This window comes from Phyllostomus hastatus, unplaced genomic scaffold, assembly GCF_019186645.2.
Source record: "Phyllostomus hastatus isolate PE091 unplaced genomic scaffold, TTU_PhHast_1.1 phas_scaffold_501, whole genome shotgun sequence".
Classification (NCBI taxonomy): domain Eukaryota; kingdom Metazoa; phylum Chordata; class Mammalia; order Chiroptera; family Phyllostomidae; genus Phyllostomus; species Phyllostomus hastatus.
The window spans coordinates 53,195,505-53,221,909 of NW_025334033.1; the positions used below are offsets into that span (position 1 = coordinate 53,195,505).

General features: G+C 37.2%; 2 protein-coding genes across 2 annotated transcripts in view; one reads left to right on the plus strand and one right to left on the minus strand.

Annotated features, from left to right (window-relative positions):
* The first annotated feature begins 34 nt into the window (after positions 1-34).
* LOC123808260 (SRA stem-loop interacting RNA binding protein) lies at positions 35-5,965 on the plus strand. Its single transcript, XM_045822799.1, has 4 exons — positions 35-180; positions 2,395-2,453; positions 5,117-5,224; positions 5,860-5,965. The coding sequence occupies exons 1-4, from the start codon at positions 66-68 to the stop codon at positions 5,923-5,925; spliced, it is 348 nt and encodes a 115-aa protein (XP_045678755.1). The 5' UTR covers positions 35-65; the 3' UTR covers positions 5,926-5,965.
* SNW1 (SNW domain containing 1) overlaps positions 5,966-26,405 on the minus strand; it is a 29,778-nt gene continuing 9,338 nt past the window's right edge. Inside the window, exons 4-14 of the mRNA XM_045822796.1 lie at positions 19,476-19,571; positions 19,277-19,383; positions 18,266-18,370; positions 17,225-17,294; positions 16,475-16,540; positions 14,634-14,750; positions 13,557-13,698; positions 10,644-10,740; positions 8,782-8,899; positions 6,723-6,886; positions 5,966-6,643 (exon numbers count right to left, since the gene is read on the minus strand). Of these exons, the coding sequence (XP_045678752.1) occupies positions 6,442-6,643; positions 6,723-6,886; positions 8,782-8,899; positions 10,644-10,740; positions 13,557-13,698; positions 14,634-14,750; positions 16,475-16,540; positions 17,225-17,294; positions 18,266-18,370; positions 19,277-19,383; positions 19,476-19,571 (1,284 nt within the window). The 3' untranslated portion in view covers positions 5,966-6,441. The remainder of the gene's footprint in view (positions 6,644-6,722; positions 6,887-8,781; positions 8,900-10,643; positions 10,741-13,556; positions 13,699-14,633; positions 14,751-16,474; positions 16,541-17,224; positions 17,295-18,265; positions 18,371-19,276; positions 19,384-19,475; positions 19,572-26,405) is intronic.

The window sequence follows — 26,405 nt, forward strand, 5'->3', positions numbered from 1 at the left end:
CCGGAAGCAGATTTCCGTGCTCCGGATCTGGCTGTTTTTTCCGAGGTCACGAGCGTAGGTCCTGGATGTGTTTCGATCTAAAGATGGCGGCTCCGGTAGTTAGGACCGCCACAGCTCTGCGGACCAGCGCTAGTCGGCCCATTGCTTTTGTAAGAAAAATTCCCTGGACCGCAGCCTCGAGTGAGTGAGGGAGACATAGCAGGGGCAGAATTTTTAGGTCTAAGCGATCCTCAAGAGCCCTGCTTCCTGTGGAGTGTTTAAATCAGCGTGGTGGCTGGATTAGGAGGCTGGCTGTGGTTGCTTCTGAGCCCAACCCAGCAGCAGAATGTTTGCAATTAATCGTTTAGGGATGTCTCTTGAGCTTTTGGGGCACGTATTCACGGTCTCCTGCCTTTTGGGGTGATTTGGTGGAAAGGCTTATTACTCTGAAACTTGAAGATTTACTATTTCGAAGGGATTATTTTGACTACAGTGTAGGGGATGAATTCGAAGTGGCAAGATTGGAGGCGAGGAGACGAACTAAGAGTCAAATTCAGTAATTTAATCGAAAGATGAGGACCTGAACTAGGGTAGTGGTAGAAGAGAGGCCAGATCCACTTACGTTACCAAAACAAAATCGACAGCTTCTCGGGACCGCTTGAAGGCGGGCAGAGCACAGAAGGAAGGAAGGGGAGGAATGACTTTCAGGTTTTTAGAGTTGGTGAATTTCGTAGTTAGAATGTAGAAGTAGGTCGAAAGGAGATGAGTAAACTTTAAATGTGCTGAGTTTGCAAAACCTCTTAAGGTCTTCGATAGGCAGTTGGACACAGGATGTTGTGTATCACAGATTGAGAAGGGCACTCTGAAGCCATACTGCTTGGGCTAGAATTCCAACTTGGCCATTTAATAGTTGTGTAACCTGACTAACGGAAATTTGGGTAAAGGGGTCACCAGTGCGCATCAGTTACTATAAAACGAAGTTAATAATATCTTTCTCATAAGACTGTTGATTGAATTAAGTGAGTTTATATGTAAACTGCCTGGACTCGTGCTAGATCCAGAGTAAATACATGATAGTTTTCACAATTACTAAAATTGAAGCGCATGGGAGAGGCATAGGCTGTAGAATAAAGGGTTGGGAATAATCAGTACTGAAATCTCTCACCAACTTTGATTTTTATCAGCTCCTGTTTTAAGACAAGGTTTTTACCTTTGCTTACCAAAATTTTGGTAAGCAGTTTTACAATTTGCATTTTTAACAATTTAAAATTTTTACACTTGCTGATGGTCACTTTTGTAGACAATCCATGTATCAGACCAGCTCTGTTAAACAGTAGAACAGGGGTTATGCTTCTCTTAGTTTTTGTAACCCAGGTAAGATAGTAGGATGGGAAGTAGATCCGTTTGTGTCCCACCTTTTTTCAGTATGTTAGGGTGTAGACCATGCCTAGTGAAATGTCTTGTTCAGGGCCTATGAAATTGTGGAAAGGTGCAGGGATTTCTTCAACAGCTTGCTAATACAAGATCCCAGACGATAATGGCCTGCTTTAAAACCTTCCAAAGGTCTCTGTATAACATTCCACTTTGAAACAGTCTCTTTAAGTTGAACCAATGAAGTTAAAGGAACCAGGGGAAATAAGCAAGTGATATAAATGCAAATCAGAAAGTTCAAGTACTGTAGTTCACAAGAGAAAGAGATCATGTAGTTTTTTGGTCTTTAACACTATCCACTGTTCATCTTTGAGCCCTCACAGGGTTAGTATGTTGTCTTGCATTGCAGTAGAAGCCCAGTAAAACAATATTCAGTGTATGTGTTTGGCGTTGGTCTTGAAGGATAGTTACAGTTTAGGCAGGAGGAGATAGGATTACTGACATGTCAAGGGAAAAGAATGACCTGCAAAATGGGAACCCACAGGGCGCATGCACAGAATGTCATTTGCTGTACAGCAGTGGGAAATAGGGCAGGAAGGGTAGGTTGGGGAAACTCAACAACTTTTAGAAAACCAACTATTTAACCTAGGGTAAACTTTAAATTCTGGAAGGCAGATAAACTGAGATATTATTTGGAAATCTCTAATGTAGCTAGCAACACTCTGTATTGTAATTGTCTTCTGTGTGATCTTCTGATAGGGAGTATAATCCATTGTACCTACTATAGTACCTGGGATATGAAGGCTACAGTCAACTCAGCAGTTTGTCTCTGTCCATGTCCCCACCCCATCACCTCCAAATCTGGTACATTACAGCTTTATAGGCAATACCTTAGCTGCCTCCTAACTGTTAAGGCTACAGGAAATGCAAAGTAGCTTATTCACAAGAAGTTTGGGGATTCTAGGACCCTCTTTGGTTTCTTTCTACAAAGTAGGATGGTGGATGCAAAATGTATTAACTAGTTTTAATGCGTTTCTAATACAGGTGAGCTGAGAGAACACTTTGCACAGTTTGGCCATGTACGAAAGTGCACTGTACCTTTTGTGAGTATTACATTTTTTTAGTATTAATGTTATCCTTTAATTCCTGATTATTACTATTTTTTGGTCAGAGCAATCAACTTATCTGAATGTCTAATGGAGTGAAGCTGTTCAGTCTTTTTTGATAAAATTAGGGGTGATACTGATTAAAAAGTAAAAAAAAAGAAAAAACCTTATTCTAGGCATTTATGCTAGTTTTTTATTGTTGTTTAATAAATCACCACCAAGTTAGTGGCTCAGAACAACATACACATTATTCTCTCACAGTTTCTGGAAATCAGGAGTCTGGGCGCAGCCTGGCTGGGTCGTCTGCTCAGGTCTGATCACTGCAGTCCGTGCGCCAGCTGGGGCTGTGGTCTCATCAGAGGCGCACCTGGGGAGGATTGAGTTCCAAGATCCTGCAGGCTGTTGGCAGAACTCATCTTTCAGCTGTCAGGCTGAGATGAGATATCTGCTTTCTTGCCGGCTTTCAGCTGGAGGCGGCTCACAGACCAGAGGGACTGCCTGCAGTTTCTTGTTATCTGGCTTCTCTGTAGGCTATTCCCCAGTGTGGCAGCTTGCTTCCTTCAAGTCAGCAAGGGAGTTTCTCCATTCTGCTAAGACAGTTTTATAGTCATGGAAATGACACCCCATCACCGTTGCCATATAACCTGATCAAGGGAGCAGCATCCCATCACTTTTGCTATATATTCTTTTGGTTAGAAGGTCACAGGTCTCCCCTCCCCGCCCCCCACACTCTCTCGGGGTGGGGATTATACAGGGGTAACATGGTGGGGTACGTGGAGGTCATGGGCCGCCTTAGAATTCTGCCTACTGCAGTATTATAACGACTTGGCGATAGCAGAGGATAGTTTATCATAAAGCTAATAGTGAGGAATATCTATTTTAACCTTTTCCCTCATTAAGTTGGGTGCTTTTTTAAAAAGTGTTTTTATGACTTTTCCTTTGCTTTCTCATGAGGGTTTAGAAATCAATCTATAATTTGTTCTACTTTATCCTGGGCTGTATTTTTCTGTGGCTTTCTAGAATTACTCTTTTTGGCAGGGTATGATGTGAGTACAGAGTTGACACATGCCTCACTGAAACTGCTCCCTTTTTTGCCCATGGTGTTGGAAAGGCTATGGCAGAATGTCAACCGAGATTAAGTACTCATCTCTCGCTTTAATGTTAATTGCCTTCCAAAGTCCAACGGATTACATATCCAGTGCTGGCGAAGGTGTAGGAAAACTGGCATCCAAATTGTCAAGTTTAATGGGTACCTTCATTTTGGGAGGATAGTTTGACAAAATCTATCAAAAATAAGAATTTGTGTTTGCTTTGCTTTACCAGTTCCCTTTCTAGGAATTTAATCTATAGAAGTGTGTGGTGAAAATGTTCAAAGCAGCATTGTTTAATAGTAGTATAACAGGAAAAAAACTTAAATGTACATTGGTGAGATTAAGTAGATACTAATTCATTGATACAATGGAATTTTATACTGTTGATTTAAAGGAATGAGATACGTGTATTACGGACACAAAAATCTGTAAGCTTAAAAACTGTAGTTTTACAAAGAGTTTGAAATGTGTGTTTCTTGAAGTTTCTCCAAAAAAAGTTACAGCTATTATTTCTTGGTTGCCATTTCCTTCTTAAAAGTATAAATAAAATAATTTAGGGCCTGTAGTTAACAGATCTTAGATTTAAACAAAAGAAGGCTTAAACCTAAATAAAATGTGATAGGAAAAAAATTACTTTCTAGTTCAATTCTTTGTATTCAATTTAGAAAACCAGGTTCCCATTTTAGATATGTAGTATCTAAGTTTTAACACAGGTAAATTTTAAGGCCTTATCTCCAAAAGGTAGAGGAGAGTGCTTTAGAAATTGTCATGTTTACCTGAAGGAGTGAATCACTGGGACATTACTAGAAACTGTTCCTGTGTTTTAGGTTAATAACACTCAGGTTACTTTTGAAGTATGGGGGCAGTTTTTAGGAGTTTGGTTTTGAGGGGGCAGAGCACAATAAGACTTAGTAACAAGACTGATTATGTACATTGAGTGGATATAGACATCCTGGTATCTGTCCTTTACATAGTAGGGCTGATGTGGGTGGGGGCAGGGTGAATCCAAGCACACCAGAACCTCTTTTCCATGGGTGCTGATGTATAGGCTGAATGATAAACACTGCCTTTTCTACAAAGTAGAAAAATTGTTTAAATTAACCAGAATTCTGGAACTAGGTAAATAAGGGTAGTACATATATTTTTCCTATTTTTTTTATTAAGAGTATAATATAGTGGTGGTGATGAGGCTGATTGGTCTCAGAATCGCTAGAAATATAACAAGGTTCTAAAGCTTAAATTTCCTTTCTAGAAGTGAGGAAGTTAGAAACAGGAAGAGTACTTCTTTATATGATCAAAGTTTCCCTTGACTATTGCTGTTAAGTGTGTTTTGTATCTAGAATGACACAGAAAACTCATTCTTACACTTCTATGGCAGCAGAAAAACAGATATGATCAACATAACACAGGGATCAGACTTTGGGTAACTAGGAGTGAATATGCATTAAGGTTTTTGATTTCATTAAAATGTCTCATCCCATTTTGGTAAATGAGAAAGTTGGTAGCTTGACATGGAGTTTATGGGAACTCTCAAGTTGATAATTGTTTTCCTAAATTTTGAATTTTTAGGACAGAGAGACTGGCTTTCACAGAGGAATGGGTTGGATTCAGTTTTCTTCAGAAGAAGAACTTCAGAATGCACTGCAACAGGACAGTCATGTTGTTGATGGAGTAAAAGTAAATATTTTTATGTCCTATCATGAGCTGTGTATCAGTGAAGTAGGTCAGAAGTGTGAAATGACAGGGATTTGGGGAGATTTAAGAATGGTGGAGGTGGTGGTAGAGTGCCCAGTTCTAAAAGTCGGGAGGGAAACAAAGGAAGACCGTGTAATGGTTAGCAAGCATGTAGAACACCAGTAATAGTGGAAATAGCAGTGTACTTACAAGCCAGGAATTGAAATCCTGGCTTTTCCACTTACTATATGACCTTGGGTCAAACTGACATGACTTTTAATTGAAATCAGGGAGTCTTATGAATAAAGAACATCTTATTGGTGCTAACTCCCTAATAAAAATGCAGCCTTAGGGTGGCAGTCTTCAGGGTTTTGTTTTGTTTTTTAAAGATTTTATTTTTAGGGTGGGGGAAGGGAGGGAGAAAAACATCGATTGATTGCCTCTTGTATGTGCCCTAGCTGGGACCAAACTTGCAACCCAGGCATGTGCTCTGACCAGGAATTAAACTGGTGACCTGTTGCTTTGTAGGACAATACCCAACCCAACTGTTCACACTGGTCAGGGCAGCAGTTTTTAGTTTTAATGTTTTTGCAGACATTGCCTTTCTTTATTTACAGTGCTTATTTGATTTTTTTCAGCTCCATGTTCAAGCTCAGAGACCAAAAGTTTTGCAAGGGGATCAAACATCTGATGAAGATTTTTGAGACTATTATTGCCTATTAAATAAAGGAACACAACTGAAAATTTTGTCTAAATGTTTTTATTTGAAACAAATAGGTGCACCAAGCAAGCGCTTAATTTTCCCCACTCCAGATTAAAATAGCACAACAGGGGCAAACATTTGGCAGGACAGTTCCAATATGTGAACATCCTTCTACTCACTGTGGTTGGGGTAACTTTACTTATAAGCTGTCCTTACACAAAATATTAACCCCAAAGTTCTAACATCAAACAAAAGGAAGTGGTCTTAATTTCATATGTGGGGCAGTATGTCCTATAAATGCCAAAAGGTGGGAGAAGCACAAACACAACTCACTCTTTAAAAAAACTAAATAGTTCAAAGTAGAATTTTCCATCCGCCCTTTCTCCCGTAATAAAAAGTAGTGCTGGGGTATGATACCCAGATTTGGTTTTCATCTGGCCCATTTACAAGGTGTTCCCCCATATGACTTGCATCATTAGGGTTATGAATAATAGTCCATTCACTAGAAGAGGTGTATCTACTCCTTCCTCCTCTTCTTGCCTTCATGCTCATGTTCCTTGGGGCGGCTGCTATCTGAGGGTCTTTTAGAGCCACCATGCTGTTTGGCTTCTTCCAAAAACTTGTCCAAACCAAAAGGATCTTCCTCAAACTGAACTGGTCCTTCTCGACCTCTTTGCCTACTACGGTCTGAACCAGAAAACTCCTTATCGGGAACAAATCTATGGAAAAAGAAAAAGAACTATGAAATACTTTGTTCTCACTGGTACAAACATTGAAATGGAGCTGTTTGCTTGATACCTGTTGGTCTTTATTCTGGCTTCTAGGTCATCACCATACATGTCCTTATCCAAATTCTTACTGGGCCTGTAAATATTCTGGGCCATGTCTTTACCACCTCTCCAGGCTTGGTCATAAACATTATAAATTTCATCTTCTCCACCTGCAAAACCACTGTCCATACCCTGTGGAAAAAGAGGACATTAAAAGTATATATATTACTATTTATTAAAAGTTGCATCTCATTACATGTGAAGACTACATTCATGTGAATCTGACTACATTTATAGTTCACCAAAAAGATAATTCATTAAAAAATGTCCATAAACTTGTTCAGTCACCTTTGTGTCCTTAGATAAAATAAGGGACTCATTAACCAGTCTAACTACTGTAGCAAAGTAGTCAAAATTGAGATGCTAGTATAAGCAGCTATTTGACAATTTCAATTTGTATAGAGGCAAGAAGATGAAAGAACTAAAACATCTAATGCCATTTAGAGCACGGGTGTCAAACTCATTTTCACCGGGGGCCACATCAGCGTATTGGTTGCCTTCAAAGGGCTGAATGTAATTTCAACTCCTTAACAATTAAGGAGTAGTTACATTTATACAGTCCTAAAATTATTTCAGCCCTTTAAAAGCAACCATGAGGCTGATGTGGTCCCCAGTGAAAATGAGTTTGACATCCCTGATTTACAGTAACACCCCTTAACTGCCCGAGAACATCACTATTATAACGAAATAATAGAGCTTGTAATGAAAATCTTAACAAACCTGCTTCATATACTTAGAAAAATTTTCATCACAACATTTAAACCTAAACTTGTAAGGGCTGACTGTCAAATATTTACTTATGCGGATCTTTCATTCCTAACCCCCTTTGCGCAGACTGGTATGATGACATTGTACAGTGTTTAAGAACACAAGTTTTGGAATCAAGACAGCCAGTGTTTGAAATCTGAGTTCCATCAGTTACTAGAGCTAAACCTTTATGTGTCACAATCTCCTCATCTTTAATAATAGTAATAGTGTGATCTGATAGGGTTTTTGTAAGGGTTAAGTAAGATAATACAAGTAAAAGAACAATACCAGCAATATAAAAAGCACCCAGTAACTTAATAATTAGAAGAGCTTACTCAAATGCTACCTTTAGATCTTTTTTTTTTTTCCAAAGGATTTTAATTATTTTTAGAGAGAGGGTTGGGGAGAAAAGGAGAGACACAATGATGTGAGAAACATCAATCAGTTGCCTTCTCCAATGTGCCCGGACCAGGGACTGAACCAGCACCCTAGGCGTGTTGCCCTGACTGGGAATCAAACCAGCAACATTTCACTTTCTAGGATGATGCCCAACCAACTGAGTGAGACAGGTCTGGGCACTACCCTCAGATTTTAAAACCTCCAAGTCACAATCAACTTTTCTCTCTCTACACCCAGTAGAACTTTATACTGCTATATTTTTAACACGGTCTGCCTTGTCTTTATTTATATACACATGTCCATCTTCTCCAGTAGACTTAAGTGTTCTTTAACGGCAAAGGCACATCTATCTTTGATCTCTCACTCATGCAGAGTAAATAATGCTGGGTGAATTAAAACACAAAGGTACTTCTTAAGGCCTACTGTGTCCTAGCCAGTTAATGACAACTGGTACTAGAAATTAGATTTCCTGACTAGTACTTTAATCTAATTTTACACACACAGTTTCACTTTTTAAAAATCCCAAGTGTATGTGTCTCAATAGCATTAAAATGATTTGTTTTCATAGATCAACAAAAAATGAAGACTCTTGTAGGACACTAGCTCTATTTTAGAAATAAGAGAATAATAAACCAGAATCAAGTTTTATAACCTAATCTCTTTCATTTTCTACTAGCCTCGATTCTTAGCTAACTTTAAGAGGACAAAGTTAGAGCTGTTTCATCTCACTTGTCTCTTACATTACAACATGCAACTTCTAATTCTTTTCTGTCATCATGCTAGCATACCTAAGGTTGGTCTAAATCTATGCTATGTTCATGTGCTCTTTCCTGAGGATCGGTATTCATACCAACACTTAAGACACGCTATTTCTATTGTACCTTGGATTGGTTGAACAGCCTTTGGTCATACTGAACTTCATTGGAAGTCCGAGGATTGGGTACACCAAGTGCAATGGCCTCACTGATATCTCGATTTTCATTTCTCTGCAGTTTTGACCTGTTTTGAAATACAATGTCACTAAGTGAAAAGCCTTCACAGACAAGCTGAATTTCAATTTTAAAAATACAACCAATCTCAGAAGCAAAGGAAGTGAGTGCCCTGTTAACATCTCGTGAACATATATTCCCTGATAATGCATAATCGAGCTGGCAGCCCTTACAGCATTTCAGATAGCTGATTATTAGAAGAGGTAGGGTTTTATAATTAGGCCCTCCTGTTAGCTGAGAAGAATTGCCAAGACTCATTCTTGATATGGACGTCTTTAAAACACAAGCAATCACCTTCCCACACATGCTGAGATACGAAGTTGCTGTAATCTACATTTGCTATTATTAGATGGGGATGGGAGGGGGACTGGATACAATAAGTGTATCACATGAACCATTTTCAATAAGCTAGAATCATTTTTTTTACCCAACCACATTTAGTAATTTTATCCTATTAGAATTTTTAGTAAAGCACTTCAATGACTGAATTACTCAGTATGATTTTTGACATTCAGATTAATTCCCCTGCTGTTTCAGTATGTAATGCAATCTACATCACAACGAAACCATGGTAACTGTCACTTATTTTGCTATAAACTCAGGTCTTGAAATGATTTATACAGACCATCTGATTTTCATCCAATCACTAGTTTACAGTTTTTCTATGTTATCAATTCTCATAGCCACTTTGCTGGTTTTAAGGGCCCAATTTATGCAGAGCTATTTCGATTTTTATAGCTTAGGAATTTCAGACCAAAAATGTATTAACTGTGCTTTCATACTTCATTCCTCTTTCTTCTACACTGTACATTTACCCACAACTCTAAATTCAAATTTTCTGCTTTTCCATGACTTCATTTATACAGGGAGATGAAATGTGCCATTAAACAACAAAGAACACCACCAGCAGAAAAATCATCTTCTTCATGTTTAAGATATGAATTGAAAAAATGGATTGTATCTGCTCATAGGATGAGTCTTGAAAACTGACCATTAGGAAAGAAAATGTTTTATATTTGCATTTAACCCTCATTCAGAATTTCACCTCCATATTATAGCATTTCCTCAACTTTTCAGCAATTTTAGTCTTCAGCCTTTGGTGAACTACAAACTTTACTAATCCCTACTTTATTTGAAGTTTGTTCTATACAAGTCTGGGCTTATTAAGAGTGCTTTGTCTATGTCAACTATATGTCAGCTATCTTAATTTTTAAAAAAGTGCTCTGTCAATTTTCCCAAACCATTTTATATGGTAGCTCTGCCGTTTTGAATTTTAAGTGAGACTGCTCATGAGGAGAGACCAATTTTCACTTCTCAGAAAATGTGCTTTGCTCCCACTGTACTCCCGGAGTGCTCTGCACGTAGAAGGATCTCAATAAAGGCATCACGGCCTACTTCCTGTCTAGAGGAACAGGCACATAGTAAATCTGTCTCATCATTTGAAACTGGAAGAGAACAGACCAGAACAGTCCTACCCAGTACCTTCTTTCACAAACATGACCTGAATTTCCTCTTCTATATCCTCATCATTCTCAAGTCTAGCTGACTCTACAAGGTGATGGAAGAAAAGATTACTTCTACGGATAGTCAATTCTTCTGTTAAGACAAGTTAAGTAAAGTGCAAGAAAATAAAGGCTAACTTATTAAAAGTTCTCAAACTAAAGAGAAGCAACATTGGTATCAGTGGACTAAACCTCTACAAGACTCACAAAAGCCAGTCTTCATAATTCGTGGTTACCTCAGATGGTACCTACCTCTTATCAGGAGCCGCCCTGGAAAGATTCCGGTCATGCTGTCTCTCTTTCCGCCGGTCGTGCCTAATTTCATCCCTCTCACGTGCCTCCCCGTCCTCTGTGTGGGCAGAGTTGAAAATAACTTCATCACTACATTGCCCATGAATAATATGTTGAACAAGAGAATATGATCTTTAACCTGAGACAAAAGTGCCATCAACTTCATTGTGGTGACAGTCAGCCAATAATTTAAATCCAATAGTATTGGTTTAATTTTTGAATGTGAATTCCAGAATCATGCATGCAGCTTAAGTGCTTTAAAGTATTTAGGTAAAGTGTACTGATGTTTTTTAACTTACTCTGAAATTCATCAAAGTAGTAAGGTGGATTGAAAGACAGAGAGATGGTAGATATGTGGTAAAGCAAATTTAGCTACATTAATTATTAAAAAGAATTGTAAACTGTAGAATGTAGGTGAGAGATATGGGTGTTCATTTTACGATTCTTTCCACTTTTCAATGTGTTTTACAATTTTTGTAATAAACTGTCAGGAAAAAGAATTGTGTGTAAATTTACCCTTACATATTCAAAGACAGCTAGCTTTGCCTGAGGCCCACAGGGGCTGGCTGCATCCTGATCTCTATCTACTGTGTTTGTGTCTATCCTCATTTTTTCTGTTCTCTCCAGCCTGAAGGTACAGTGTAGATAAGAGCATGCGTATGGAGACAGCCCGTCTGGATTCAAATTCTGTTTCTCTAACAGATTGGCAATGTGACCTTGTGCGTGTTACTTAACCACTCGGAGCCTTAGTCTTCTTCTCTGTAAGAACAGTGACAATGCAATGCAAATAGTACCACTGCATTTGGTGGTTGTAGGATTATATGAGGTAATCCATGTAAAGTGCTCAAGTGATGCCTGCCGTGATAACCTCTCAATAAATGTTAGTTTGTATTAATACATAGCAGCAGCCTTTTCAAAAATTTAATTCATTTCTTAAGAAGAATTCTGCTGTTTTTTTTCTTATTAGTTTAGAGAACTTAGATACAGGAAAGTTTTACTTCTAATTACCTTCAGGGGTTACATGTGCGACAGGCAGGTATTTATATCTTTCCTCATTAAGTCATTTATATGTGGTTCAATGAAATGGATCACTACTTAAAATCCTGGTCACTTCCGTAGGGTTAAACTCCAGACTCCTATACTAATTGCCTGTTTGATTCCTACATTTTAAGTTTATCATGTCAATGTCTAAACACATAATTTCCTCCCAAACTTCTACATTGTGCAGCCTTCCCAATGTTAGTAAATGGCAACTCAATTGCTCCCAATTGCTCAAGTCGAAAGTTCTGGAGTCATTCGAGACTACTCCTTTTCTCTCATACTTCTACCCAATCTATAATAAGCAAATTCTGTCAGCTCTACCTCCAAAAATATATCCACTACCTGACCATGTTTTCACTACTCTCATCATCTCTTATCTGGATTAATGCACCAGCCTTCCAAAGGTTTCCCTGCCCATCCCACAGCCTTCTAACACATGTCAGATCATGTCACTCTGCTCGCAACGCTTCCATTGCTTCCTGTCTTACTCGAAGTAAAAGTTCATACTTTTACTTAGCTACACGTTCTCACGGGGGCTAAAATCATCTGGGCACCACTCTTCCTATTTGACCTAACGACTCTGACACCTCATCCCCTACTACTCTCCTTTCTCACTCCAACCCAGCCATTCTGGCCTCCCTGCATTTCCTTGAACACACCAGGCATATATCCAAGTCAGGGCCTTTGCACTTCTATTCCTTCTATCTGGGATGCTCTTCTCCTAGATAGACACATGTCTCACTTCCTTATTTCCTTCAAGTTTTCTGAGCTAATGTTACTATCTCAGAGGTGAGGCCTTTTGTGGCTACCCTCTCCTTCTGGCACTTTTATATCCCTTCCCTGGCTTTTTTTTTTTTTTTTAAAGATCTACTTATTTATTTAATACTTATTTTGAAAGAGAGGAAAAGGGAGGGAGAGAATCATCAATGTGCATGAGATACATCTACCAGTTGGCTTCTTGCATACCCCTAACTGGGAATCTAGCCGCAACCCAGGCACGTGCCCTGACCAGGAATAAAACCAGCAATCTTTAGGTTCACAAGCTGGTGCTCAATCCACTGAGCCACACCACACCAGCAAGGGCTGTTTTATAATTTTGCACAGTGACTATTACCTTCTAATACACTACACACTTAACTTTTCTGGGTCTGTTTATACTCCCTAGAATGTTTATTACTATACCCAGGCCCCACCCGTCTAGTAGTAGAAAACCTTGTATCTAGAAAACAACCTTGCACATAGTAGGTGTTCAGTATGAACTGAATGAATAAAATTGTACTAGTCAAGGATTAATAATAAAACAAAAACTACCCTCACAATTTTCTTGAATTAAAATTACTCTCCTCACTCTAAATGAATTAACATACCAGTGCAGACCACTAAACAAAGCAAGAGAAAAAATACAGGCAGATTTAACAATTAGAGATATATTAGCCTATAGGATAGAAAAACTCTGGGTTATTTTACCATATAGTGGAGCTAAATTATTCACATGGAGACTTCCTTCCTAAGTTTCAAGAAAAATTCAACAAGAAAAAACCAAGGTTATCATTTGAGTAATATGCAGTTTTTTAAAGTATATGGCTCGGAACTTTAAAAACTTCCACTGTAGTCTCATACTGAACATCTATACTTAAATACATAACTTTATTTTTTTGCTGCTTCAGCTTAATAAGGGAGAAGTTACTCTTGTCATTTCTACACAATTTCTAAAATACTACATTTTCTTTTTATGTATATGCTTTTGTATGCAGTAAGAATCAATAGAGATTTTCTAGAATGAAATACATATTTTTTACAAAATAATTCAATTTGGTAATGAGAATGTCATACCTTTTTCCACATGGGTTTTGATCCCAGCTCTTCTCTCCCTGGCTTTCTGGGCCATTTCTCTGAGTTTCTCTTCATGTTTCTCTTTTTCTTTTTGAGCCATCTTTCTCTCTACTTGAGCACGCATTTCCACAGCTTCACGAGCCTGTTAGTGAAGCCAGAAGTTAATCAGACACTATGGAGGGACAAATTACAGCTATTATCTAACTCCCTGACTGATGTCTGGCTTGAGAAAGCAGTTATACAGAATTCAGATTTGTTATTGTTTAGAACAAAGATTCTTGCCCACTAAAAGATAGCTTGACTAGAGTACACTACAAACTTGGATTTTACACTCTGGGAAATGTCTTAGTAGTTAAAACTATAGAACTCTCCCACTACACCGCCAAATTTTTAAAGTCAGTGCTTCATTAATGCTTTCTTAGCAATCCAAAAGAAAAAAAAATTAAATTAAAGATGATTCCAATTAAGTAATTTTCAATATCAATAACATAACAGGAACTGGTTATATTTTCAAAATCAATCAAGTCACCTCAAGATACGTAAAGCCTTAACCTACAAGAGAATTTTTTTAAGGGTGCTCAATGTAACACTTTTCTATATTCTAAATATATGCATGATTTATGTGATTTTTGAAGTCACGAATTAATTGTTAATATTAATTGACAGCCAATACTATGAATGCCACTGTCAGTACCATTTGACTCATCAAAAAGTTTATTTGTCCTTCCCTGCTACTGACCTTCTGGGGGACATCTACATCTAAAATAGAAGAAAATTATGAAACCTAATAACAGCAGCTGGCAATCTTTGCAAAATGGTATCAGTCTTTACTAGGCAGTCTATTACTCTGAAATGTGGTGAGGAAGTTGGGCCGCCAGAAGTGCGGGGTGTACCCGAGTCTATAGGCTGAGACCAGGCACAGAGCTGCAGCTAGCACCTGCCATCTCTGGCACTCATAATCACAGCTGAGTGTCTCTAGATACTCAGTACTGTAGCTAAAATAAGAGTCTTAAGGTACCCAAGAACGTATTTACAAATTCTCAGGAGCATTAGACAAATAAATTATAACAGGCCAACCTTTCGATCAGCAATGTAGAGGGCTTCAGCCAGTTTGGCAAAATTTTCATTGATGTGAACAGTCTGCAGTCCTCTTCCGTCAGCAGCCAGACGTTTGTCTAACGGAATTGTATAACCCTGGTGTGTGAAGCAGACAGAAAATGTCAGTCACAGAGGGACAACAATGATGTCTTTAAAATTATACTTAAATACGTCTATTCTGACAACCACTTAGCTGGAGTTCTTTTCCTTACACTTTTCTTCACAATTATGCAACAGCAGCAGCTAATACTGAGTGCTTTGTGTGGATGATGTTTAGCACTTCACACATTATGGTCTCATTTAACCTTCACAGTAACTCTCTATAAGACTGGTGACATTATTGTTTCCATTTCACAGATAAAGATACTAAAATAGAGAAGTTGGGTAATGTCCCCAAGGACATACAGTTAAATAAGTGGATGAGCTAGGATTTAAACTTGGTATGATTTCAGAGCTCACATTCTGGGAAAATAGATTCTCATGTAAATAACTGTGAATTGTAATAAAAGGAAACCACTATCAAACAGCTAAATATTTGTTCCTCAATTAAATGTAACAGTCACACAAAGGTGGAACAAATCACCAAAATAACAGTATCTATAGGTAATATACTCTGCAGTACCGTTTAAATGTTTTGTCAGATTTTTGGAACCTTGTAAGATTTAGTAAATGGAAAAAAGATAAAGTCTGCTAGACAACTGAGATTCTGTGTTCTGAAATTTTGCATCCTATTTCAACAATTCAAGAAATATGCTTGAACATCCATGTAACTTTCAGACTTAGCTGTGTTTTTCCAGATTTCTAACTAGACTCCCAAATGTTGACCTCTAGTCCAAGGTGTTTATTTCTGATACAAGGAAGTGTTATAAAAATCAGCTCAAAATACCACATAGTTCCTACATATTAATCACCATAATTAAACCACAGGACAATTCTTTTTAGGATGAGTATAGAACTTCCTCTAGGGAATAATTTATGAGTACATGTAATCCATGGGTTAAAGTGGTCTTCACCCATCCAAAACAGAATCATGAAATAAAGAAATAATGATTAGGAAGATTATTTCACATCACTTTATAGAGTTCTGGAAGCTTTGGCAGTTAGTACAATAGATATATAGGATTTAAATAACTTATACTTGCAATGCTATGAACAGAAGCAAATAGCTTAAAAAATTGAAGCACTAAATATATCTCAGTATTCACTGTATTTGTCATATAATCATTTAAATTGACTTAATTTTTTAAAAAATAATTTTAGATATAAATTTGAGTTTCCTAAAAAGTACTATCTTTTATTGATGTGTTTTTTTTTAAAGATTTTATTTATTTATTTATTTTTTTTAAGAGAGGGAAGGGAGGGAGATAGAGGGAGATAGAGATAGAGAGAGAGAGAGAGAGAGAGAAAGAGAGAGAAACATCAATGTGCGGTTGCTGGGGGTTCTGGCCTGCAACCCAGGCATGTACCCTGGCTGGGAATCGAACCTGGGACACTTTAGTTCCCAGCCCGAGCTCAATCCACTGAGCTACGCCAGCCAGGCATTGGTGTGTTTTTTTAATTCTACCTATTCCTTCTCTATGTGCTTCTGATGACTAAGAATCTATGGTATTCATGTCCCTGGCAAACTACCATTTCTATTACATTTTTTCTATTTTTAAAAAAGGAAGAAAAATCACCTAAGTTGGGTGTTCCTTTAAGAAAACATTCAGCTAAGTGAGACACTTAGGTTTTACCTGAAGCTACCTAGGCCAAAGCTCCCTCCTGGGTGTTTTCCAGTAGGTTCTAATACTAAGAGACTGATTTTATAACAACTTAATTACCTTTGCATTTTTCCAGTTTGAAATACAAGGAGGAATCTTCCACTCTTGTTGTTCCTTCACAGTCATCTGAGTTGAGAAAAGAACAGAAGAGGAGACACTTTTAGATTTATAGTCTAGCTAAAAACCCAGGTGTACTCTTTTTCTTCAAAGGCAGATAGATGGATGAATTTAGTCAAAGGCTAATTTAGTCAAAGGCTTATTCCATTTATTTGATAGCACTATTTTCTATGTTCCTTTTTACATGGAGTCTAGTAATAACTTTAATATAAAAATGGAAAATAATTTAAGTTATGTTTGACAGTTATAAATGCTGGTTAGTATTTTTCCATATTTAAAGAGATGTGACTTCTTTCAGATGAGTACTTGTTCTGTTGGGTAATAAAACATACTAAGAAAAGCCACTCAGATTATCAATTAGAGGCCTAACGATCCCAGGTACGCCCATCCTATAACTATAATGACACTCTTCATGTCAGCAGGCCTTGTTCATTCCATTAAAAGCAGGTGTTAGGTTAATAATAAAACTAACAGCTAACATTTTACACATATTTTCACAAGCACTCTGGAACTATACATTACAGTCTTGAGTGGGTTCCTATTTGATCTTGAAAAACAAATTAAAAAAGAAAACAACACACAAATGTAGTGAAAGGTACTTGTATAGCCATACAGGCTTTATTCTATGCAAAGTTATTTATAGAATTAATAGTCATGAATACAAAATAAGATTTTACAAATGGCAAAGATTACCTTTCGGCTAGGAGAATGCATGACAGGTGCAGGAGGAGAAGGTGGTCCTCGGGGAATTTTCTTATTAATCCTGATGTACCAATGAAAGCACAGAGTGTTACAGTTTTTTCCCTTCTAGCTTTTTACTTTAAGTCTCAAGTCTCCCCTCCTCATTTTTTTATTATGTAAAGCTTTAAATACATACAAAAACAGTGTTTAATGAATGTCCATCTTATAATACACCAATCACTTAGCTTCAACAATTATTAAAACATGGTCAACCTTGTCATCATCACTACCTAGCTTATCTCCACAATTTTGTTGTAATTTCATAGAATAACATACCTTTTCCCACTTAGAAAACAGCTTTATTAAAATACAACTGACATGCAACTAATTATACATCCATATTTAAAGTGTACAACTTGATTCAGTTTCAATACAAGTATTTACCTGTGAAACCATTATCAGTCAAAATGAACACACCCAACATCTCCAAAAGTTTCTGTGTGCCCTTTTTTTTTTAAAAAAAGATTTTTATTTAATTTTAGAGAGGGGAAGGGAGGGAGAAACATCGATCGATCAGTTGCCTCATGGTACAGGCCCCAACTGGGGACTGAACCACAATACAGGCATGTGCCCTGACCAGGAATTGAACCAGTGACCTTTTGCTTTGCAGAATGATGCTCAGCCAAATGAGCTACACTGGTCAGAGGTGTGCATGCCCTCTTGTTCTCATCTCCTTTGTCCTCCCCTTTATCCCCATAGGCAACCACTGATCTATTTCCTGTCACTGCAGATTAATTTGCATTTTCTAGGGTTTTGTAAGAACTGAATTATCCAGTATGTAATTTTTTTGTCTGGCCTTTAACTCAGCATAATTATTTTGAGATGCATTCATGTTACTGTGTGTATTAAAATTTATTCCTTTTTATTGATCAATAGTATTCCATGTATAGAAGTCCTACAATTTGTTTACCCATTTGCCTGTTAATGTACATTTTTCTCCTTTGACATCTTTTTTAAGAATAGTGGTTCGTTCCCATGAAGCCACCTACTTACTTGAACCTTGGAGGCTCCATTGGATCTTTCTGCATTTCCACCATCCGAATAACCCTTTGCTTTGCTCCAGAGTTAAAAGCCACTCCTTGCTGAGATGGTGTGTATCTGAAAAATACAGATGAAACTAAAGGTATAGGTAGATCAAGCTTTCCATAAGCATTTTTCTGCTATTAATTCTTTCACAAAGTATTATTAGAAAATTGCAGAGCAGATAGCAATGCAGGTAAGAGAACTAATAGCAATTATGAGTTACAAGCAAAATGTAAACTAAAGTCATATTAGTGCCAGTAATCCATCTCTGTCCACTTTCCACCATGGATGGCACCACGTTCAATTTCACAAATAAGAGGTCTAGAAAATAGTACCTATTTTTTAAGTCTGCATTTGAGGAAAATATGATCCATAATATTCTCAGCAGGCAACTTACAGTTTGGAGCTTTTGACTAATTACAGGCTGTAAGCAGAGAAAGAATAATGGAAGCAGCCCTACAAACTCTTAATTTTCCCGTAACATCTACTTGTGAGTCATCTTTCCACATAAAGGTTTAATTGAGTGAAACCCCTTAAAATCTGAAAAAATTATAAGGATGTTTACTATTATATAAATGATATTAATACAATATTATCAACATTATATATTATACTATTATATAATAGCACTATATTATATAATGTTACCAGTATGCTAATATTTATACCCTATAAATATTATGTAAATATATATCTACTATATAAGTGGAAAACCATAAGTAATAATTGTGGTTTGAATCATATACTCTAAGTAACCGTTATTTTTCTAAAAACAAAATATTTTGAAAATAGCACAACTGGTATCTTAAAAGTAGTACCTTAAGTTTTTTCTTTTTCAACTGTCTACACAGAGTCAACAGGCTTGAAGTGATTATTTAAAAACTGTATTTACAATTGTGACTAGGACAGGGAAAGAATACCAGGATCCCCAAGTCCAACCAAGTCTGACATGAAACTAAGACTCCCAGACACAAGTCATACCTGATATACTGAGCAGGGGCCAGTTTATCAGCTGCTCGAACTGGCATGGCCGCAGCAACCTTCTGTGATACAGATTTTTCTAAGGCCACCCTTGTCTTTTCTGTTATCTGAAACACGGAAAACCACATTGAGTGGTCTGGAATCTAATAAAGATGTAAAGCATCACCTAAAATAATTCTATATGGCAATTCCCAGTTACCTCTTTAATAGCTTCTTCATCAGGCCTTTGCAGGTCTGGGTCATCTGCATTCATGACTTCTTTGGGAACCAGGTCAGTGTACTTACTATAAATGACCTGAAATGTTCAAACACAAGCAGACTTAAGAAAAGCAGAGAATGAAACAAAACAAAACAAAAAAAACCCCCCACTAATTTATTTCAGAAGTCAACATGTCCTCTCAGCAAATGCATAAATTTAGAACAAATATTTTGTCTTCTAGATTTTAAAACCAAAGAAACGTAAAATAATATACAAATTATTGCCTTGGCTATATAAGTTAATAATTTTCCTTTGACCTCATGCATTTAAATTATTTAAGATCCAAATAAATTGTGCCATCAAAATCTTATGCATCAGTGATCCCTATATTTGAGGCTCACTAGGACTTGAAATTAATGATGATATAAACTGCCTATAGGACCATTATTTTGGTACAAACTCATCAGAATTTAAGTCAGGTTACCAAGTACTTCCAAATTCACTGGGCCTGGAAAATTTCATTGACTCACTCTACTTATAATGTTTGTTTCTTTCTGGCATTTAATCGATTCATAGCAAGAAAAGGAGCATGTGCCATTGTTAAAAACCTTATAACATGAGATTTTTGACATTAAAAAACTCCTTAAAATACATTCTATATATACAGCTTGTTTTATATTCATTATCCAAATTCAGGACTGCTATGTGATTTCCTCTAGACTCAGCATGGTTCCCATCAGGCTGACACTGATGTGGTAGACCCCTGACAAAAAATAAAATCTTACTTTCGTGTCCATTTATACTTCTCAATACTCTCATAAAAACTTACACAACAGATTTTATAGAAAAAAAAAAAAAGAGATACTGGAAATTTAACAAATAGCCTTCTACATTTTGCTGCCTGAATCAGGGAGTCTTTGATACACATAGGAAGGATAACTTATGAATATATATTATGACCAAATTTCTGGGTACTTGAGATCTTTAAAATTTTTTTGCAAAAAACCCTTACTACTATAAACCAAAGTCTTATATCAATAATTGCATTGTATCACAACATTCCTTAAAACTGCTAAAGGAAATGCATGCTATTCTTAATTTCTTACTCTAAACCAGAGAAAAAATACTTTATGACCCATATACAACCTGTTCCGGTTTTGCCTACAGCTTCAGCCTCCTTCTGTACCTCTTACTCCCTCCTTCATTGCACTGCAGTCACATGGGCTCCTCTTTTTTGAACACAACATGCTGTTCCCCAGTTCTAGGCACCCCCTGGCTACCCTCACTAACACAGCTAATCATTCAGTGTCACAGCGCTCTGTTCACTGTCTTCAAAGCTCTGCTCTCAGTATAAAATTACTCATCTATTTTACTGTTTATCTGTGACCCCTATTAAAGTAACAACAAAAGCTGACATGTAGTAAGCACTTATTTTGTGCCTCTGTTCTTTCGCTTTATACATATTAACTAACAACTTTCATATCAATACTATGAGATAGGCACAATGATTATACCTACATTACAGATGAGGAACCTCTTATTCGCAAAGTATCTCCAGTGCCTGTAACAATGTCTGATCCACAGGAGGCATTCAGTCAGTATTTTTTTGTACAAAAGAAGGAATTTATGAATTTTAGAGTTGCTCTATCCCATGCTGAAGGTGAGTATATTTTAGGCCCTGCAGAATGTTCTATAAGCTGTTAATTTCCCAGAAGAAAACTCTCTCATGTTGAGAGACTAAAATCTCTAGCTTGTTTTTCTCAGGAATTAGACAAGGGATCAGGTAAGAAGCAGAGATGATTTACCACAAAACATGTACTATGTGTGAGCTGGAGTGCCACCAACCTCTGAGTGTGCATTTTAGAAGTGACCCTAAAGCTCACTCCAGTTGAGAAGAGTGAGGCTCGGTGCATGAAGATCAAGCAGCTAGTAACTGACCTCCAAAGTCTCATTTTTCACCAGGATGAAAAAAATCCACACGATAAAATTTAAAGTTATACAGCATTCTCTAGAAAATAATAGCAGACTATGAAGGGTTAATTACTTTTACAGAGCAATCATTACAGGAAGAGATTCTAAGTAAATGGCTCCCTGGTAGTCATACATGCTCAACATAAAGTTTCAATACTAATTTAGCATACAAGAGCCATTTGCTGCTTCTTATTTGGGTATTCCAAAGTTAATAACCCTTTAAATGAGCGTCAGTAAGATTCTAGCAGCTCAAAGCTAAGCGAAGGACGTCTGAATGAGCAAGATTCCTCCATGGTAATTAACATAAACCCCCAATTTTTATTGTCAGAGAACTGAATGTGCTGAAGAAATTCAGTACCTCCCAGGAGGCAAAGGGGCTGGGGACAGTTATCTGAAAAACACAAAAAATTCCTGAAGGTATCAGGAGCACAAATGAGCTTTATGAAAAGATAAACCAATAACTCATCTGTGGAACAAAATTCTTTTTAATTACTGAAAGCTGGCAAAGAACTGGACTGATTAAAGGAAATGACTATAAACATAGTCTTGCTTATAGAATATGTTTATGGTTATTAACATATGTGCATTATAACATGTTATGTGTGTATGGCTATTAACATAAGGGCTGTATGGCATAGCCCTTATGCACTTCAGAGGAAGAAAGAAAACACTACCTTTAGGTAAAGCCAGTTTGTGAAGTCACACGAACAAGGTAATAAATAGCATACAAAATCATCTTGGGGTTAAAGTTGTTGGATTTGGGGAGGCAGGAGAGGTTGAAGGCATCTTTTAGGTAGTATCATGGAACATTTCCCTATGGAACTATTTTGGAAGGAAAAATGTAAACACAAAGGCTTTTTATTTTAAGACTTATCACTCAAGTTACAATTGAAAAATATCTTGGTAGTTCTACCAAGATTTACTTCAAGAAATGTTTTCCCTCCCCACTTTGTATTACCATTAAGTCTTGCACACAGTATTTACTTTACACGGATAATAGATCAGTGGCCTTAGACTTGCCCTAGAATATTATACCTTGGAATCCTGCCTTGTTCTTCACCTCTTATACCTAGCGTTAGCATTTCCATTCTTGTTCTTCTAATGTTTCATTGAGAACTCTCTGGTTTCTGAAGAATACTGATTCCTCTGATATAAATCAGAAATATTTGTACTATACTACAAATTCAATAATCCAACAAACTATATAAAGAACTAGGCATATTAGCTTCCTGAATAAGATTTTTAAAAACTCATTTTGTATTTAGTAGCCAATTCCTTCTTCTAAATGAGAAAAGCCAGTGATTTTAAAATAGAATACTACTGCCACTTCCAACTCCCCTCTCCAGGCCTTTGTAAATATGAGAGTTATGTCTGGCTAAGTCAATGGGGATGGCATTTAAAAGGTAGTGCCAGTTACGTTAAATGTTATACAATGCTGAAGACAGTCCCAAACAATCAAGAAGTGTCCTGAATGCCAAATGCCAATGCATAATGGCTACTCAGTTAATGTCAAATTATTAAATGCATTAAAAACTCCATGTTAATTTATCCAATTAAAAAAATTAAAGTACATATTGATTAAACCTATATAAAGAATTTAACTGTATACTCCAGGGCATAAAGTCCAGCAAGGAAATACATCCACCTGAAACAATGTTAGAACAGTCAAGGGAGTCCCTCTATTCAGTATCTTTCTTCTTACATTCACTGAATGCTCTATTTGTTTTTTTAAAGAATCTTCATTGTGCTCTTTTGTAGCTGTTGGTTTTAAGACCTTGTTTTTAAAGCAGTTTTGGGTTTACAGCAAATTAAAAGGTGGAGCTTTTATACCCTGTCCCTACACATGCTTAGATTCTCTCATTAGGGTAAGGATTATTAGGAACCTGAGAGTGATCCCTCTATAAACTACTAGTTTGGGGTTCATTTCTGGTGCTTGCACTATGGCAAACATGTAAGGCTTTCACTGTATAAAGGAACAACTCTTTAGAGAGCAAAATCTAAAACAGTTCAGTTTTAACATTTCTACTCTACTTTTAATACAAAATAATCATCAACACACATGGTCATTAAAGAAGGAAAAAAACTTCCAGATATTCTCTGGAAATCCGACAAAAATTTGTGGTTGCCAGTCTTGGAATAAAATGCAAAATGGACTGAAACTGTATTTCACTCAAAATTACATGACCTGCCAATGCCAAATTATTGTCCTAAAATGCTTTTCCCTAACATGAGAGAGGAGAGGCAGCACATATCAATACGTAGTGATCATTCCAAAGATGGAGAGATACACCAGAACAAAGGCAGCTGGAGTGAGGCCTCCATCACACAGGGTAAATTTTGTGTCTGTCCTGCATAGGCAGGGACCTGTTTTTCCTGTTGCAGGAGTGGGCTATGCTTCCTTACTGGGTTCAGAAGTGGTTTTCTATTATTCAATGAAAACTGCTATCATTCCTTCAACAAACACTGGAGAATGCCTGTGTGTCAAGGTGTCAGGTACTAAGTTAGGTGCCCAAGAGGAAAATATAATCACTGACCTCTAAGAGCTTACAGCCAATGACAGACCACTAGTTAATGAATAATTACAACAAAAGGTGATGACTGCTATGATAGAGTAAATATAGGGAATAGGGAGGAAGATTCCTAATCTAGCCAAGGAAGATCAGGGTGGGTATCCTGGAATAGTGAAGAGCAAGCTGTAATTTGAAAGCAATAGTTGTTTAGTTAAGACAAAGAATAGGGGGAGGGCTTTTCTCAGCACAGGGCTTCTGGGGGGCAGGTGTGGAGTGTTCCCAAGGTAAGAGAGAATGTACCATACTAGAACTGCAAGTAGTTCCTCGTGGTATATAGGGAACACTTGGAAGTTATTTCTTCTTTAACAACCACCTACAATGGTGGTTATTTTGTATTGAAAATAAATAGAATGGCTAAAACTGGACTTTTTATTTTTGGAGTTCAGTTTTCTAATCATGAGAGCTGAAGCTAGGGTATAGGGTAGAAAGGTAAACAAGGGGTCAAGTATGCCATAAGGACCTTGGCTGGTTCTTATCCTAAAGGCTGTGGAAAGATTTCAAGTACACAAGATTTCAAGGAGAGAAAGATAAACAGAGAAACATGGATGTATTTGTTTTTTCAGGTAGGCAAAGACAAATGCCAAGAAGATGGGTTCAGATTCTGCTGCAGTAACTTAAGCAAAAAATGATAAGGGCTGAACTAAGTGGCAGAGAAGGGAATACACTTGAGAGGTGTTAAGAAAATAAGATAGATCATGGTGCCTACACAGATGGAAGGTCTGAGGGAAACATACAAAAATGGAATGATTGTTAAGCAAAGGCTTTTTATTAAAAAGATTTTATTTATTTACTTTTAGAGAGAGGGGCAGGGAGGGAGAAGGAAACAAATATCAATGTGTGACAGATACATCGATCGGTTGCCTCTCGCATGCCCGCAACCCAGGCATGTGCCCTGACTGGGAATCAGACCTGAGACCTTTCGGTTTGCAGGTAAGTGCTCAATCAAGTAAGCCACAGGAGCCAGGACATAAGCAAAGGCTTTTTAGAGAACATACTGGCATATGTGTCACACTTGAAATCTGAGTATTCTTGGACCCAGTAAATCCAATTTATTTTATACAAAAATATTCACGTGCAAAAGATGTTTGTATATGTGTCTTGAATTAAATAGTGTTTACAAAACTAAAAAAATGGAAACCACCAATGCTTAAATTAAAAAAAATTAGGGGACAAGTGCACCATTGAATTCTATATAAATTTTTAAAAAAATGAAGTGGACCTATGGATACTAACATAGATCTTCAAAATCTATTTTTAAGTAACAGAAAGCAAGTCTATGGGAATTATGAGTATTAAAATCTTATTCATGCAAAAAAGATATATACGTTTGTGTGTGTGTGTAAAGTGGGAATACATATACATATATACCTATAACCAAGGTCTGGAAGGCTATATATCATTGTAGTAACAGTGGCTACCTCTGGGAAGTGGGAGAAGTAGGCAGGACTGTATATACTTTTGTAGTACTGGTATCTTTTACCATAAGAATATATTGTTATTGTGATTTTTTTTTAAATCATTAAATAAAAGGGAAAGAACAACTCCCTGGCTTTTAGTATAGTCAATTAGGAAGGTACCAATGAATTAAAGAATAAGAAAGGTAGATTAAGTGAAAAATTATGCCTTTAGCTCATGCCTTAGGATTTTGCTTTTAGAGAGAGGGATATGCTTAGGATATGCTTTTAGTTATGCCTTAGGATTTGAGATAATACTTGGGGAAATCTGGATAGATTTGCCGTTACAAGGGCCTAGAGCCCAGGAGAGAAAACTGTGCAGACACAGATTTGACGGTCATCAGCACACGAGTGACATTTTAGCCAAGGGAATGAATTACCTTAGTCAAAGAGAACGCACTGTGAGAAAGAAAAGTCTTAAAGACCTTCACCAGAGATCTATCTCAGCAGACTGGTTAAGGTGAAGCCGTACCACAGGGAAGAAGCAACGAGAGCAGAACACAACTTTTGCAAGAAGCTTGAAGGAAAGGGAAGAGAATTAGGTGGAAATCTGGCAGTAGGTAGAGGGAGCCTTAAGGCAGTCAGAGACAAACTTTTCTTTCAAAAGATGAAAAAAGCAAGCATAGTCAAATGCTAACAGGAAGGAGCCAGCGGAAGAGAACTTAAAGGTATAACCTTAAGAAGAATAAAGAAAAGGTGGTGTTATAAAGGGAAGGGAAAGGGATGAGATTAAAAAACAACAACACTAAAATACATGTGGCAAGACTAGGTTTAGGTAGGAAAGGAGATTTTCTTACAGAGATGAAAGGAAATGTCAAGACTAAAAGACAAGAGCAGGATAAAGAAAGCTGACAATTTTCCTACGGTATGGATATGGAAATAGAGAGGGGACAGACAGGAGAAGGAGTTAAAAGTTGGAGAAACACCAAGGGAGC

Bases quoted from the DNA above. Each gene is read 5' to 3' on its own strand.
- LOC123808260 (XM_045822799.1), top strand. From the start codon at position 66: ATGTGTTTCGATCTAAAGATGGCGGCTCCGGTAGTTAGGACCGCCACA. The intron at 2,454-5,116 runs GTGAGTATTACA...TTGAATTTTTAG, and splicing joins GAAAGTGCACTGTACCTTTT to GACAGAGAGACTGGCTTTCA. The intron at 5,225-5,859 runs GTAAATATTTTT...GATTTTTTTCAG, and splicing joins ATGTTGTTGATGGAGTAAAA to CTCCATGTTCAAGCTCAGAG.